This window comes from Lagopus muta, chromosome Z (assembly GCF_023343835.1).
Source record: "Lagopus muta isolate bLagMut1 chromosome Z, bLagMut1 primary, whole genome shotgun sequence".
Lineage (NCBI taxonomy): Eukaryota > Metazoa > Chordata > Aves > Galliformes > Phasianidae > Lagopus > Lagopus muta.
In genome coordinates this window covers 38,703,396-38,719,546 of record NC_064472.1, presented here as the reverse complement: position 1 = coordinate 38,719,546, position 16,151 = coordinate 38,703,396, and the positions used below count along the sequence as shown (strand labels likewise).

Genomic DNA, 16,151 nt, shown 5'->3' with positions numbered 1-16,151 from the left:
ACAGAAATAAGTTGGTGCAAGCTATAAGAAAGTTAAATTTTTTTGTGTATTGTTCTGTTTTTTTCCCCCCCAGAAACCTACCAAGTTGAAGTCGTAGTATTATCCCATTTTCCAGGTGTAGAACAAAGGCTGAAAAGAGATTACCAAGGAACAAACCTCCTTAATACAAATTAAAGTACAGACTGCAATACTGCCAAAAGGCACGTCAGTGGAGCTTGCTAATTGCAGCTGTGATGAAAAAGACAGCAGAACTCACACGGGAGACAAAATGAGGACAAAACTGTCTTGGGAAATAGCAGCCTGCCCCAAGCACCTTACAGTCTACAGAGATAAACACAGGCACTTGTAAGTGACTCCTGTGTAATAATATCTCACCTCCTGTTTCTTAACATATATTGGTCTCCAAAAACTCCTCTGTGGTAAGTTACGCTCCAGGAAAAAGTATTATTTTCACTTCCCAGACAGAGAATTGAAGCAGTGGAGGTCACAGGTGAAGTCTCAAGAAAGTATGTAATGAGATTTTTAATAATGCCTAAACAGACAAGTTTCCTAATTCAAGCAGAATATCAACAGATAAATGCTCAAGATTTCCAAGAATTCCTAAGAGCAAGAAGACATGTAACCACACCTGTAGATACATAAACGTACATACGTAACTTAAAAGTCATCCAACATAAAGAGACTGGATTTAGACACTACAGTCCAACACTATGATCTTCCCCCACTCTCTTCCCCTCTCAGGGATCACACCATACTGAAGTCACCAAAAACACACCAGAGTGTCAGCTTCCAGCACTGAAGCTCCCTATTAAGTATTTCTCAGTCCCCTTCCCAGACATGTTCAGAAGTATCTTTGGCATCTAGCTCACAACCAAGCCTGGGCAAACACTTCCCCTCAGCACTCCTCCACCCATGTCCCCAAGGGAGCTGAGAACCCCTGCCAGAATGGTTCTCACACAAAGCACAGCAGCAGTCACGTTTGTAAAAAGTAAAAAAGGGTGGAGAAGCGAGAAACTTCTATGTAACAGCTTAGTGGTTAAAGAATTTAATCACAGTATTACATATATTAATTCTTTCTTTACTCCTCGTTCCCACCTCCTAGGAGCACACCCTACCCATTAGGCTTCTGTGAACTCTGGGAAGGAAATAATCCCTGTTCTTCCACTGCAGTTGAAAAGTCCCATTACCAGATTCTGTTTCCAACCATTGTACATGGTAAGAACATCGGGGCTAAAACACATGGAAGGGCTTGGGACCAGGATTGGAACTCAGAACAATATCTTCCACACCACCACAGACAGTCCTTCCAGGGCCACAGCACAGCTTCTCTCCTCTTCCATATCCACTGAACCATTAAGCAGCTCATGCAAACCAAACAGCTTTCTGCTGCACCCCCTAGTCTCTACATCCCCTCCTGAGACACCAGTCTCCTTAGCAGACAATAAAGCAACTGAAATAAGATGAACTAAGGATGTTGCCTTGCCCAACTTTTTTGTGCTTTTTATTGGTTGTTGTTATTATTATTGTAGTCTCTTTTGTTTGCTTAAGAAAATTATGCTGTGTTCAGGCTTTTACAGAACGTTTAGGTCCCATTCTCCTAAAGGTGATTCTGAACTGACACTACCTAGCGAGAGCAGCATACTGTGACAGCGCTATTCGAGCTGTCCCAAGCAGCGCAAGATTTAACACAACAACCATCTCAACATTCCTCTGTAAACTGCACTCAGTATGTGCTGTATCTCTTTAACTCCACAATAAATTGCTCAGCTCATCCCAAACACCACAAGCACCCTACCGCCCTTTATCCTGCTGGCCCTACAGAGGGACCCACAGCAATACTCCACTGCCTTAGCTAACAGTTGGTCAAAAAGGATGGGCCAAGGTCCCACAGGCAGCCTCTGACAGTGCAAACCAGAAACTTTCACTTAGAACTTCACAGGCCCCAGACTCTGGCAGCTGAATCACAGCTACCTGGGAGCTTTGTGCTTTGCATCTTATTAAGAGGCATTTCTTCTGACTACAGACTTGCAATCTCTCCAGGTTCCGCTGCAGGCTTAAAGATATCTCATGACCCTTAATACAGCACATACTTATAGCACCATTTTTCCTTGAAAGTACCTGAATTAAGATTATTCCAGGATTCTCACCCACAGAAAAAAACCTGGCAAAAATTAACTCTTTAGAAGAAAACCACTACTTCTAGGTAGAAAACAGAGCTAAGTAGATTGCATCCAAATAAAAGATAAAATGTCATAGTTTCACACCGTGATGCCAATTCGCACAGCATCTTGTATACATGTTTCTAAACTCCTCTTCAGCGGAAACCCACAACCTCAGAAAAAAAAACAACAAAACAACACCCCACATGTACAGCCATGGGGACTCTGCTCTCTCACAGTTCTCTCTATGTGGTGCTCTCTATCTATCTCTATCTGCAATTGTTACTCTCAGTTAAATGTGGTTTTAGAAAGAATCTCAAACAGGAACACTTCCCCAGAAACTTCCAGAATGCTGTAGGTATAGAACTGTAAGACTTTTCTTATGCTGCCAACAAGGGACATATAGTGAGTATTTTGATGTCACCAGCCTGCAGAGATAAACCAATGAAAGTTGTAGGAGGGGGAGGGATAAATGCCTTCTACAGATGCATGGAAAAATGATTTTATCCTGTTACCCCTGTCAAAGACACCACATTAGTTTTGCTTCATTTAACACCCATCTTCATTGACTGACTCAAACAAAGAATCTATATATGGCTTACTTTTAAAGAGTAACATCTCCACATTTATGCATGGACAAATATATAGCAAATTACTCCAACATAAAAGTTCTCTGATGTTCAGAGAAGTCAGTGCTTCTTCCACAATTACTGTGCTAGAGCAAAAAATGCAAAAGACCCTCATCAATTCCTGGATTTATTAATTTTGTTCAGAGGGACACTAAGCGAAAAAGCACACAGTTCATTCCCAGAAGCTAAGAACTAATGAAAGAAACTGTAAATAAACAACCTGTTCACAACACAACAGCTTTCTGCAATTAGGACAGAAAGCCAACTGGTTAAACCCAGTCTAAGAACACATTATCTTCTCTTTGGCAATATACCGATATAAACATGGAGTCTGTTTTATGTACAAAGTCTTTCCATCTTTATTGTGCTATTCACATAATGGGCTGATATTTTCAGAGGTGTCTACTTAGTACCAAGTCACATGCTATATGAAATTACAAAGAGTAGACAGTAGTGTGTTGTAGTTGACTCTTTTGCACATCAGCACAGTGCCATCTTTCAAAGGGTTTACTGTGAAGCTGGATGGATGTCATACAGAATGAATGGTACTGCAGGGAAGTATAGGACGTGAGAAGAAAGCTTATTAACTGGTTTCCTCCAATCCCTGTTCTTTGCCTCCTCATTCAAATGAAAGAGGTTTGGTCAGCTTTGTCCACGCTGTTTTTAGATTTTCTTCTCCGGACACTATCACAGGACCAGTTCACCATTTCCAAATATCTCCAAATACAGTTAACACAGAAGCAGGCAGGAGAATGACTCTCTCTAGTGTTTTCTTCTGGTGGCCCCTAGGGCATAAGGACAAAGGAAAACCCACCACAGCTAAGGCACTGCTGGACCTCATTACAAAGCTGACATAGGTTTGGAAGAAGTTCTCCTCTCTCAACAGCAAATATATATTTATTCAATATTCTGTGATTCTCTAGGGCCTCTCATCTAATAATGGAAGTTAGCAAATTAAATCTTACATCACTCCTGTCATGTAAATATCACCACCATTTCAGAGAGGGAAAAACGTTCAGAGATTTTCACAAAGGGATGCAGAACTGCAGAACTGAACTGTGAGTTCAGTGAAACCACCGCTGCTAATTTGTCACACACTTTCCACTAAACGGCCTCTTTCCTAGATCCAAGAGAGTCAGGCCCACAGGTAAGCATTTAAAAGTACCCACTATAGGAAACAGAACACATATCAACACTGGCTTTCCACTCTAGGCACAAAGTACCTTGTAGAGCTTGAGCAATGAACTCACATCTCCTCACTCTGCAGCTGCCATGAAAAGCCAGCAGATCCTCACGCCCCTCCTGATGCCAAAACCACAGCACAGCCAGTTCATCTCTTGGAGTTAAATGGCCTCACAAAGCCCAATCTGGGTTCTTGGCTGCCTGGCAACTGCCTGATAGTCCTCCAACTCCAAGCAAAATCTCACAGGTTAGACAGAAAGCCAGTCAGAGACACCACAGGGGCCTCTTACAGAAACCCAGCCATGCATGGCCCTTGGCATGGCACCTTCCATAAAAACACGGACAAACACCGCAAAGTCCACACCTGACCCTTTCCTGGGCCATGATAAGCTTCACAGCAGCTATTTTGGTGCACAGTGAACCAATGTGTTTTCAAAATTAATCAATGAAATGTTTTAGCCACGAAATACAGCTGCAATTTCCTTATTCATCCCTAAGAAAGGAGAGAAATGGCAAAAAGCGGTTGCCCAAGATAAATATTAACATCATTCCCAAAAGCCAAAATTTTAATTAAGTGCCAACTCATGTGTTTGCTGGATATCTGAATTACATCCTCCTGGAAGTCCTGTAAGCTACCTGCATCATAAGGTATAAGCACCAATAAGTTCCACCTTTGCTGCTGAGAAACAAATGGTCTCAAGAAAGAAAATGAGTAACTAAAATGCCTCCACTGTTTCTAACAACTCATTTTAAACAATGCCACCAAGTTAACAGGCATCACCCACCGAGCAGCTATGAAGAAGCATACCCAAGACATCCCAAAACTCTATACACTACCCTGCAAGCTCCTTCCTGCTACGAAGGGTGGGCTGAGGCCAGGCATCAAAAAGCATGGAAACCTCCTGCTGCCTGCTTCCCTTTACGCCATACCAGCACCTCACCCGAGCTTAGGCCACATGTGCTTGCCCTACTGTATCTTAATTCTGTTGTATGGGGTCTGAACTCTGAAAATACATGAGGAAATAGGTTCTTTTGCTTTCAGATCCACCACTTAAAAATATGAATGTGTCCCTGTACACGCAACTGACTGAAGCCCCTTTGATGCACCAGCATCAGCTTTATCAAGCTCTCTGTGCAGATGAGTGCCCATCTATCATAGGCAGCTCAGCCCCAAAGCCATCAGTGCACTCCTTCTGAAGAACACCAGGAAAAGGGACGCAAGATTTCTGCCTCTGCAAACTCCTCAAGCCATCAAGAGAAGCCCGGCACGTAAGCAGACAGGAACGAATACATGAGAAGCTTACTTCATTTGGGATAGAGGAAAGAACAGCGTTTTTAAAAATTAAATGCTTTCAGTGATCATCTACAACGTGCACCAAGCATTCAACACGAGCCAAACAAAATTGACTGGCAGGACTTATTAGTATGCAGACTCTTCATAGCATGAAAGGGACAGATTTTGATTTTTTCTCAACTGTGAGATGCTCTGCTGAGGATTTACAGCAAACACAAGAAAAAAGAAAAGCACACATTCTCATTGCCAATGTTCCACATCCCAAACATAATAGTGAGAGGTTTTTCCTCCTTTGAAGAAGTTGAATCTCATCCAGCAAATGACAGAAACCTCTGGCAATACAAGATCGTGTGGAGAAATCATTTAAGCAGACCGAAAGAAAGAGGCCAAGTCAGAAGACCTCCACTCAAAACAACATCGTGTCCTGCGCTCCCTCTCCTTCTAACATCGATGGGGAAATCACCACAAGTATGTTTGTGGCATTGTGGCATAAAATACTCAAAAAAAATTAAAAAGCAATTCTAAATTATGTACGTATCTTTTTTACTTTGTATTATTTTTCCTTAGTAGAGTACAGCTCATATACTTTCAAGAATAAAAATACGACAATAATTGCAAGCTGCATCAGATGTCCAGCTTCCTGAACTTTACTGTGAACCTTAAGAGGCTTTACTCTTTACTAGCAAGAAACTATTACAGAAGAACACTGGAGAAAAAACTAAAAAACATGAGCCAAGTGCAGTCTGGCAGCTTAAAATTAGAAGAGAAATAAAAAGAACCTCAAATTTATTATTTATCTCATGATTAATTTTCATCCAATCTTGTGATTTTCTGGGGATTGGCATGATTTAACATTTAGAGTTGGCAATAGAGCATACCATACAAATACATAACAATAAAGAGACCAATTCAAGTTTACTGTGGGGACTATAACTTTGACTGGCCTGACATCTGCACATTTAAACATCTCAGCCATAACATCACAGTGTTCAATGCCAGAACATTACGTACCTGTCATAGGCTAGTAAAAATGATTCTGTAAGTCTAAATCCTGTTTACACAGGCAAGAAAGAACTATGTACAGTTCTAGTCCCCATTTGTGATATATTTTCATTATATTTAAAAAATACTAAAAAAGAAAGTTACACACATCTTCTCTTGACACAGTGCCAGTATGTCCCCCACTACACTTAACTACCACATTTGTGTCACCACTACAATAAAGAATAATAAGGAAAAAATTCGTCGTAAATATTACTTCGAGGTAACAGTAGAACATGAAATTATCAAGACAAAACCTGTAAAAATACACCTATGAACAGAGACACTGACTCTTAGAAACACCTAATATTTTTACATTTTAAAATAAAGATTACTTTCTCATTTAAACCTTCAATTTATTTTATAGAATTGCATTTCTGGAGTATGGATAGGTACAGCTTCAAGTATACTGTCACCTGTTACTTAGTGCAAGCATCAGTTTATACTTCCCAAGTTTCACATTATCATCTTTGCTCTGTTCCCTTTGTGCCTTGTGGGTAAATAGGTTTTCTGAAAATCAGTGGCAACAGACGTGCTCAATCTGCAGACAGCAGCAGAAGTGACTTCTGCAACAATTATAACTCCTCTGTTCAATAGCCGGCACACATCCGTGACAGACTTGGTGCTCTGTTCTATTCTCACAAATTTCTACAAACGACAGGCTGCCTCTTATTAAAAAAAATCAAAATACCAATAAGGCCAAATTGCTAACTCTCAATATAGGTAGTATTATGTGTAAAAATAAAAAAAAATCTGTTTCTCTACATATGCTGTGACAGACTGGAGGGTATCACCCTTACTGTACCCTGAAGAGAAAAAACAGAATCTCTGCCCTGAGAAGCCTCCAGTCACTATTATTTCACATCCTTGAACCTTCATGCTAAAAGTTATTTATTTCAGTTGCAGAACCTAGCAGCCAAAGATTTTCAAGCTAGATTTACAGTCGCCTCTGCAGCCTTAATTCTACTTTCCTAATGTCTACTTTGTGCAGTGAAAGAGGTCCTCTAGGAAAAGCGATAATGAGATCAGTGAGTGTATAAGCAAGACCTGCAGCACGCTGCAGACACACAATGGGGCAGGATCAAACTAACATACACGCTGTAAAGCCTGAGCATCCTAGCACCCACGCTTTGAAACCTCTCCGCTAATTAATGGTTTTTTGTCTCTCTTTTTTAATGACCTCGGCACTTATTTTTTTACCCCTGAAAGGAAGGCAAATCTCATTGTACAGTATGCTGCAACCGCAATTACACATGAAACGGTGACATCGCTCCTCACTCCTCTAGCTCTGACTGCTCAGCACGAGCCTCACAGTGTAGCTGTGCCTGAAGCTGTGCTAGCTGTCCAGGAGCAAGATCCCCCTCACCATCCTCCACCTCCACAGCACCTAGGGGCTACCCGTCACAACAAAATCCCTGACTGCAAACAGTAAAGGTGACATTTTCTTGCAAGGGGAAAAAAAAAACAAACACACACACACACACACACACACAAAACACAAAAACAAACAAACAAAAAAGCCACAAATTTCTGTGAGAATTTTTGATACCACATAAGTGTTAGGCAACCCTAGCCATAGGGTCACCTTTGGCTTCCCCAGTAACTACAATTGTGCCCATAAACTAACACAGACAGTGAGGCAGTATTGCAGCAGCTAGGATCTTTCAAAGGCAGAGAAACACTTTTATGTGTAAGCAAATGCGAGGACAGCCTTCTGCAAGGAAAAACAGAATGTATGACTTAATTTTAAAGTTTGCTCAGCATGTTTTGTGCTACTTCCTATGTCTTAAGCATCTGTCTGAATTGGCAAAACAAGTGGGTGAATATGACATTTTCGTTTCCTTGTGTATGGCAAAATAAGGATGAAATGCAGACTCTCATCCTAATATACATTATTCTGAAATTGAAGGGGGTAAGCTTACTTCAACAGTAACAACACAGAGAAGCGTAAACAACAAACTGAGTAAATTAACATGTCCTCCCCACAGAAAGCTTGTCCAACATCTGTGTCAGGGAAAAAAACATCTTGCTTAAGAATTGAGTCATTAATACAAAGCAAGAGGTTTCTGGTTTAACTGCAGAACAGCATGTTTCTTAAGTTTTCATAAGCTTGTAAGCTGTTCCACTGGCTTCAGAGGTTAAATAACCTAAAACTCGGACAAAAAAGCCTCAGTAGTCAAACCGATTTGACAATCTCTTTTTTGCATTTTGTGACTTCGATGGAAAAGTCATTTGTTTTTCTCTTCCTTCTTAACAGTCCTGGGTGAGCTGCAGTCTTCAAAATTTCACTTCTAATTTTTCTCATCCTAAAGTTTTCCAGTTCTGACTACCCACTGCCTGTATCTCTGTTAAATCTTTCCTACTGTTTATAACAGAGAACAAATTCAGCCAGTAAAATGTTAGCTGGCTTTCCAGCTATTCTTCACACAGAATATACCTTCAGCTGCTGCCTGTTAGAAAAACAAGGTTTGCACACACGTGCACACAGATCCACGCCAAGCCTAGCCCACTGCTAATGAAACAAAGAGTGCTTTTCTGTTACATACACAGCGTACACACAAACCAATTCCCTGTGATGTATGTGTTTTATGGCTGCGAAGATGAAAAATGGCCAAAACTCAGCCCTAAATTAAACAAATTGATTCCCATCTTTACCCTTTTACCAAAATAATTTACTAAGGCTTAAGAAGCAAGCAGACTCAAGGCTGGGATGTCGTACAACCCATATATTAACTCAGTCGGCAATAAATCTCCCCTTACTCTCCAAGCTCTATACTATTTTCTTAAATAGCTCACTATAAAGCCCCAACCTAATTAAAAACAGCTTTCTCGGCAACAGTGGCCTTGATTTCACTTATTTACACATTAACTGCAGCATCCGTTTGGCCAATCCAGTCTATTCCCCGTACCACGCAGGGCCTTTTATCTGCCCTGGACAGCGTTTTCTCCAGCAGATGAAGTAGATGCCGATTGATTTGCTGTCGAGCATGGTAAATTAATAGCAACAAATTGCTGAGGGCCCCATCTCACTGCTCCACCATGCTTCGGCAGTTTTGCTTTATTTGCTCCATGATGGGCAGCAGTCAGGCCTCTTCAAGTCAATTTCTTCTTAACAACCTGCAATACTTTTCAATGGTGAAAATAGAGCCGTTCCTTGTAAGTCAGAAATCAATATCCTATTGCCCTTAGAAAATGCTAAACAAGCAGTATTGGCAATCCACTTGGTACTAGAGGGTATCAGATATAATGCAAATCCATACCGCTTCCCTCCTCATAGTTATTACAGTTTGCTAAAAGGTTCCTAATGCCATTTATCATCATTTACCATCGACTACTGCAGCTATGATTATGATATCCTATCAGCTAGTAGAGCCCTTTCATTTCTATCCAATTAATATTTTAGCAGCACTCAAATGGTTGTTGCCCAAGTCTTCTAATAAAATTTACATGGATTGAACTGAAATGGTTTGGGTTTTTTTTCCGTTACTGTGATCTTAAGAAGTAATTTCATTTATTTTTCAACACACAGCTTCTTAAGAGATCTGAATTTTCCTTCAAAAATGCTGAAATCCAGCATTCCAATGTGTGAATTAGTTCAAAGATGTAGGCCTGACCAAAAAGAGAAAAAAAAGCATTTACATACTTCCACCTCTAAAAAGAGAATGGAAATTAGAAGAGAATGCTCTATCCTGCTTATGTCTTCCATCAGTCTCATTCACAAATATCTGCTGTCTGGAGCCAAATACAGACACTTATTTTAAGTGATAATTACAATTCTCAATTAAAACCTTCAGAAAGCGTGTTTGATTACAGCAATTTAAATAAACTGTTTACCATAACATTAAAACAGCCTAATTTCAGAAATTAAACCAAATGACCATCAACAAGTAGCAACACTGTATTAGAAACATAGCGCAGCATGTCAAGTATTCATTCATAAATCATTCACTGAGCCTCAAAAAAAAAAAAAAAAAAAGCAACTTTGTAGGAAATGAACTTCTTTAGATCACACTCACACATTCTCCTTTATTCTAACACTAAGATTTACAATCGCAGGGAAGTATCTGTTCATACTGCAATCCAAAATCCCCAACCTACTGTCTTTTTTATTTTTTTTTTTTGAATGTGTCTATTTTGAAGCTCTATTGATCCCAGTAGAGAATATCAAAAATTAGCTTAATGTCTTAGGCTATAACACCACATGTCACAACACACCCCACACTTGTCTTAAAAAAAAAAACCAAAAACAAAAAAACTACAAATGACTAATTCTACCAGTCTAATGCTATTTACTCAGTTACCAAAATTTAAATTAATTATGTTCTCAAACATAATTGTTAAAAATTGGCAACATTATGCAGGCTTAATTAAGATTAAATCCAATTTACTAAATGTACTTTAATTGGTACTAATTACATTAGCTTTCCTTTCAGAATGACAAATTCCCCATAGGTTTCACTTTAATAGTCTTCTATCAAAATCAACACAGGATGACTGATGATGAGCATCACACAAGGGGTGGGAAAGCAACGCTCTCCCCCTCCTCCCCTGCCCGGCATGCACACACACTATTGCCGCGCTCCACGTTTATCCTTTTATCAATTTGCTAAGTCACAGAGTCATGACTCCATCACAGCCATCATTTTCTGTTCCAGTGAAAAATTTCTCTAAAAATAAATACTCTGTGGCTGGGAGCAGCCAAGAAGAACAGAAGCTTTAACAGAAAAATACACAAAGGTTTCAAATACCAGGGCCACCAATTACTAGGGTACTTCCAAGGACTCCAGGGAGTCCTGTTCTTGAACCCTTTGAGACGCAAATCTAGTAAGTGAATAAGCCTAACCTGATCTCAAGAACTCGGCCCAATTACGCCGAAGGGCAACTTCACCGCATTATTGCCTGCTTTCCATTACAAGGGCATCCAGCAGTACATCTGGAAAGAACCTAAGAGGAACCAAAGCTGTCTGCCCACAAAAACAAATAAAGACAGATATGCCTCTGTGCTAAAGTGAAAAAAAAAAAAGAAAAAAAAAAGGAAGAAAATATAATAAGTAGGTGGTTTGCAGGGCTGTCTGTATTTCATAATGTGATAAACTGCCCTCAGGATTTTTGATATGATTGAATTTAGAAAGCTGGGGGGGGAAAGAGGAATAGAAGAAGAAAAAAAGAAGAGTGAATCGCTCAATTTCAGGCGAGGAAAATTCAAAGATCTGAGAGGAAGAAAAGGGAATTTAAAGTGGAATTTAAAAAAGATTCACGCACATCAAATGAAACAATCAACTCCCTATATATACAAAATTGGGCCCCCACGCTGCCATCACAAAGCAAAATGGGAAATATGTTGCATTTGCAGTAGCAAGAGCAGAAAGGGAAAAAAGCACTGTGGGAAGAGCAGAGGAGACACTAAGATACAAACGAATATCAGATTTAGGAATGATAGCAAATGAGTTTCATAGCCGCAGCTGATTTGAATCAACATCTGACAAAATATTTAAGTGTTTTGCATGAGAGTAGACTACTTGAACTACTAATTCGAACAGACTGAGCAGTACTGGAAAAGGGTGTTTAATTAAAACTTGGGTTCTTTGTCATCCTCATATTTAGCTGAAGCTAGGGACTTAATTTTTTTTCAGAATATCATTGACATCTCCATTGCCGTAATCATACACAATTTCTGAAGCATTTAGAAATTAAAAATTAAAATCAGTTTTAAGTGAGTTTCCCCTACGTCAAACAAACTAATTACACATTTTACTTGCAAGCCAATACTGTCCCACATCATTTTGCATGGTTAGTTTAAGTCTACATACAACTAATTGCTGTACGTACAAAGCACCCAGAAATATAAACAAGTCTAACTGCAATAGCCGCTCTCAAACGCAAGTAAGAATACACCACGTAGGTGGCCTGCAGAGACTCTGGACTGGGTGAATTGCTCTTGTGCATGACACCAACTCTGCTTTTCAGACAGGACCTAGACAGCCCAGCTGTTCCGCCACCCTACATCTTCCACCCCACAGCATTACAGGGCCTGGCTGCAAGCCAGGCATTGCACTCACGCTCCACAGGTCTATGCAGGGCTTCCAGAGCTCTGCAGCGTCACAGGCAAACCACTCCAAGGACAGAAAACCCTCTGCCTTTGTACTAGCCTACCATCTAACATCAATGGCCTTCATCAGCACTGGAAGTACTGGAGTGCTAACGGGACACAAAATATAACAAACATGAAAAAAAAAAATCTGAATTCAGTTTGTTCTCACTGAGATAAAGGAATTCTATTTCCACAACCCAGAGAAGTTCCACATCCACTACTCAGATTAGGAACACATACAAGCCAATTGTCAGACGGTGTTTCTTCTCCCATTCAACCATTTATTTCTGTCATTCACCCTTTCCAGCAACATGGGTGAACTGCTCAACCGTTTGCTAAAATGAGTTGTCAGTATTAAACTCCACCATATTAAAAGTTCTCTCGCTGGAAAAGAGGTCAGATGTTTAATTCATTCTCCTCCAGAGAAGGTTAAAAACACACATTACTGAATAAGAAATTCTGATTTACACTGCCATGCTCCATACCAGTAATCTCCTGCTAATCTCAGCCTAAGTGCTAGACTTCAAGGCATAGAACCAAGCGAAACATCACCCTTCTGGAAAGCTCCTTTACCCTTTCGTGTTTGACGTGCTGAGACACTTGCTTTTTGAGAAGGGTGCTGGTAGGCAACCTGAGGGAGACAGCAACATGGCTGCACACTGATTGCCGCTGTAGCTCCAGCTTAAAACAGCCCCAGTTAACTGAGAATGAGCCCTTTCCACACCCAAACACATGTCCCTTGACACCCGATATGCATTCACAATACAGCTATCACTCCAAAAAGGCGGCCCCAGCAGCACAAGGCCAAGGTGACTCAGGGTTGCGCCCGTCTTACCCCTGTACACAATGTGCTCCATATAGCCAAACACAGGGGGTGTCTGGGCCAGCAAGGAGCACACAAAATTTCCTGCACACTTCAGCATGCAATTAAGGCAACTTGCACATAACAGACATCTGGTTAAGGCTGATGGGAGAAATTACAGTGAGCGTTCTTACACAAAGCAAAATATTTACCTACCTGTTTATGCATTTCTATATTCAGCCCATAGGACATCTCATAATACTAAGAAAGAAGAAAACGACTGTTAGACCTTACAATTTATAACAGCCATTCCAAAATTTGCTCTGACTCAGACATCATCCGTACAAAGACAGAGACCCAGAAATGTTTACTAGCCAGGAGAGCTCCTGGAATTTGACAGCATGTCGCAGTTGCCCATTTTTCTTGCTTTTTATTTTATCTGTGTCACTTCTTGGCAAATCTACAAAGGATGGCTATAGAACAAGCAAAAAAAAACAGATAACAAAAAAATCACGAAAAGTAATCACAGCCAGAGTTACAGATTAGAAGCAGAAAAGCACATAGAAAACGCTCAAGATTTTATTCCCTAGCACACATGAAAGATGCCAAAAAAAAAAAAAGCCCGAAGTGCCTGAAGCCAGACAGACGTATAAATCAGCAGACAACTCACCGAACAGTTATTCGATATTTTAAATTAAAAACACAAAAAAGCTGTGACTGGATGGCAGGGATGAAAAGAAGGCAGAAGCACATCGGCCAGAGAGTCAGGCAGACATGCCACTCCGACATCCCCCATCACAGGGAGTAGGGTCAGCGTGCAGCTCAGTGGCACACCATACTCAGGACTTAAGCAAATCAAGCATGAAAAAGACAAATGCAAGCCTTAACATATGCCTGTGGTCCTGGTTAAGAATTTTTCAAGGTTATTTACTCTTTTTTTGTGGATACTGGGGTGTTATTTGTCAGGCACATATAGAAAGCAGCTAATCCTTTGTAGATGTACAAGGTAGCGGGCAGCACAGGCTCCTCAGAGTCAACACAATCCATCATGCAATTATGTGCAGGGAGACATTTTCCTGCGCGCCTCACTTGGCCACACAGTCCATAGCCCTCTAAGAAACTCCTCACACTCAAAGCCCCACCATTCCCAGTTCAGTAGAGCAATGCACAGCAGCACAGGAACAACAGCTCTTCTAAGGTAGGAGGCTTTGGGCCACAGATATACCTACACAACTCTGAACACAGTAGGGGGGGGGGGGGGGGATAGAAATAAAAGCATTACCCCAGAGCACTTTATGACAGCAGAGGGAAACCAGCAGGAATAACCACATTAATCCCCAGAAGCACTGCTGGAGTTGCAAGGGATGTGCCAGCATGGTGAGGACACGTCCTCCGTTGCTCGGGACATTAAGCGGCAGATTTTGCACAGAGTATGGCTGCTGCAAAGAAGTTACAAGCCCTGAACCAAGAACTAGCGATGGGAGCACTGATGCAGCCTCACAGCAGCAGCACTCGCTGTCATCTCTCTGCTCGCCTCCAGCAACCTGAGTGCATCTCGGTCTCAGCACACCGCGCTCACAGATGCTCTAACTGCTCTGCAGCTCACTTACCATGACATAATGCCGCTGCATCTCTGTCTTCTCGCTGGCCAGCTTCTCACATTCTAGCTTTAAACTGTGCAAGACACAAGAAAAGCATGGGTGCTTCATCACGCCAACCAATACCCCCCCACACTCGGGGTCTCCCCTTCCCAGCGCTTCCCCACGTGCAGACAGACAGAGGTAAGTCCCGGCTCCTGCCCAGGGCTCCGAGGGGAGATCCGCGGTCCCTCCCGAAAGAGAAAAAACCCTCCTCACTCCCGTGCAGCTGTTCCCGGACGAAAAGAGACAGGGAAAGCACCGCACACAGTCTCGCACCTATGGCGGTAAGCCTGAGGAGTCAGAGAACAAACCCGCGGTTTGGTTTGGGAAGTTTTTGTTTCCACGAGTTTTATGAACACCTTCCGCTTCGTTCGGAGCAAAAGTACATCCACGCGCCGAGGACACAAAAGTTACCGCGCTTTCGTCGGGGGGTTTACATTGCCGGGTGGCAGAAGGGCAGCGAGCTGCTGCGGGGCAGCGCGGGGCACGGACAGCTTCGGTGCGGCGCGAGAGGGGCAGGGCCCGGCCGCTCCCTGCGCCCACCCGAGAAGGCACAGACGAAGGACAGCACGGCCACCCCACGGCAGGCGCCGGGCAGCGTTACCTGTGGTACTGCGCCTGCAGAAACTGGAACTCCTCCTTAATCCGATCGCAGGACTCGGAGATGGTGAATTTAAAGGGCTGCGCTGGCTGGTGCGGAGCCTGCAAGCAAGCGACACAGTCGTTCCGCCGCCCCTCGGTCGCTCCGCGCCCCCCGGCCCCGTGCTCTCCGACATGGCCTCGGGGGTTTCGGGGAGCGGGGGTGCCGCCCGCCGGGACCCGGGAGGGCCGCGCGGGGCAGCAACTCGGGGCGGCGGCGGCGGACAACAATAAGAAAATGGCTCCAACTCGGCGGGCCGCGCCGCACTCACCGGGTGCCGGGTCTGCGGGTACATCTTGCTCAGGTCGCGGATCATCCACGCCGCTTCGGGGGGCGCTGGCGGCCGCGCTCAGGGCTCAGCGCTCAGCGCTAGGGCGCTGCGACAACAAGGGGCGCCCCGGCCCCGCCGCCCCGGGGCTGGCGGGGCACCCCGGGCGGCAGCGGCAGCGGTAGCGAGGCGCGGCGGCGGCGGCGTCCCCGGGGCCCGGGGGCCGCTGCCACATCCCCTGGGGGCGGGCGGCGCCGAGCGGCTCTCCCCGAGCACCGCCGCTTCGAGCGCTCCGGAGGGAGAGGAGGAGCACGAAGAGGAGGAGGAGGCAAGCAGGGAGAGCCCCTGGGCCGGGGGCGCTGCGCCGAAGGTCCCCGTTCGCAGTTCTCAGCCTCCCGCAAACTT

The 16,151-nt window shown here is 43.1% G+C and overlaps 1 protein-coding gene across 2 annotated transcripts in view; it reads right to left on the bottom strand.

Moving 5' to 3' along the window:
• Nucleotides 1-15,920, bottom strand: part of TLE4 (TLE family member 4, transcriptional corepressor) — a 100,054-nt gene extending 84,134 nt beyond the window's left edge. For both annotated transcript variants that reach the window (XM_048930955.1, XM_048930956.1), the window contains exons 1-4: nt 15,750-15,920; nt 15,443-15,540; nt 14,809-14,872; nt 13,415-13,459 (exon numbers count right to left, since the gene is read on the bottom strand). In XM_048930955.1, coding sequence (XP_048786912.1) covers nt 13,415-13,459; nt 14,809-14,872; nt 15,443-15,540; nt 15,750-15,794 — 252 coding nt within the window. In that variant the 5' untranslated portion in view covers nt 15,795-15,920. The remainder of the gene's footprint in view (nt 1-13,414; nt 13,460-14,808; nt 14,873-15,442; nt 15,541-15,749) is intronic.
• Nucleotides 15,921-16,151: the final 231 nt, after the last annotated feature.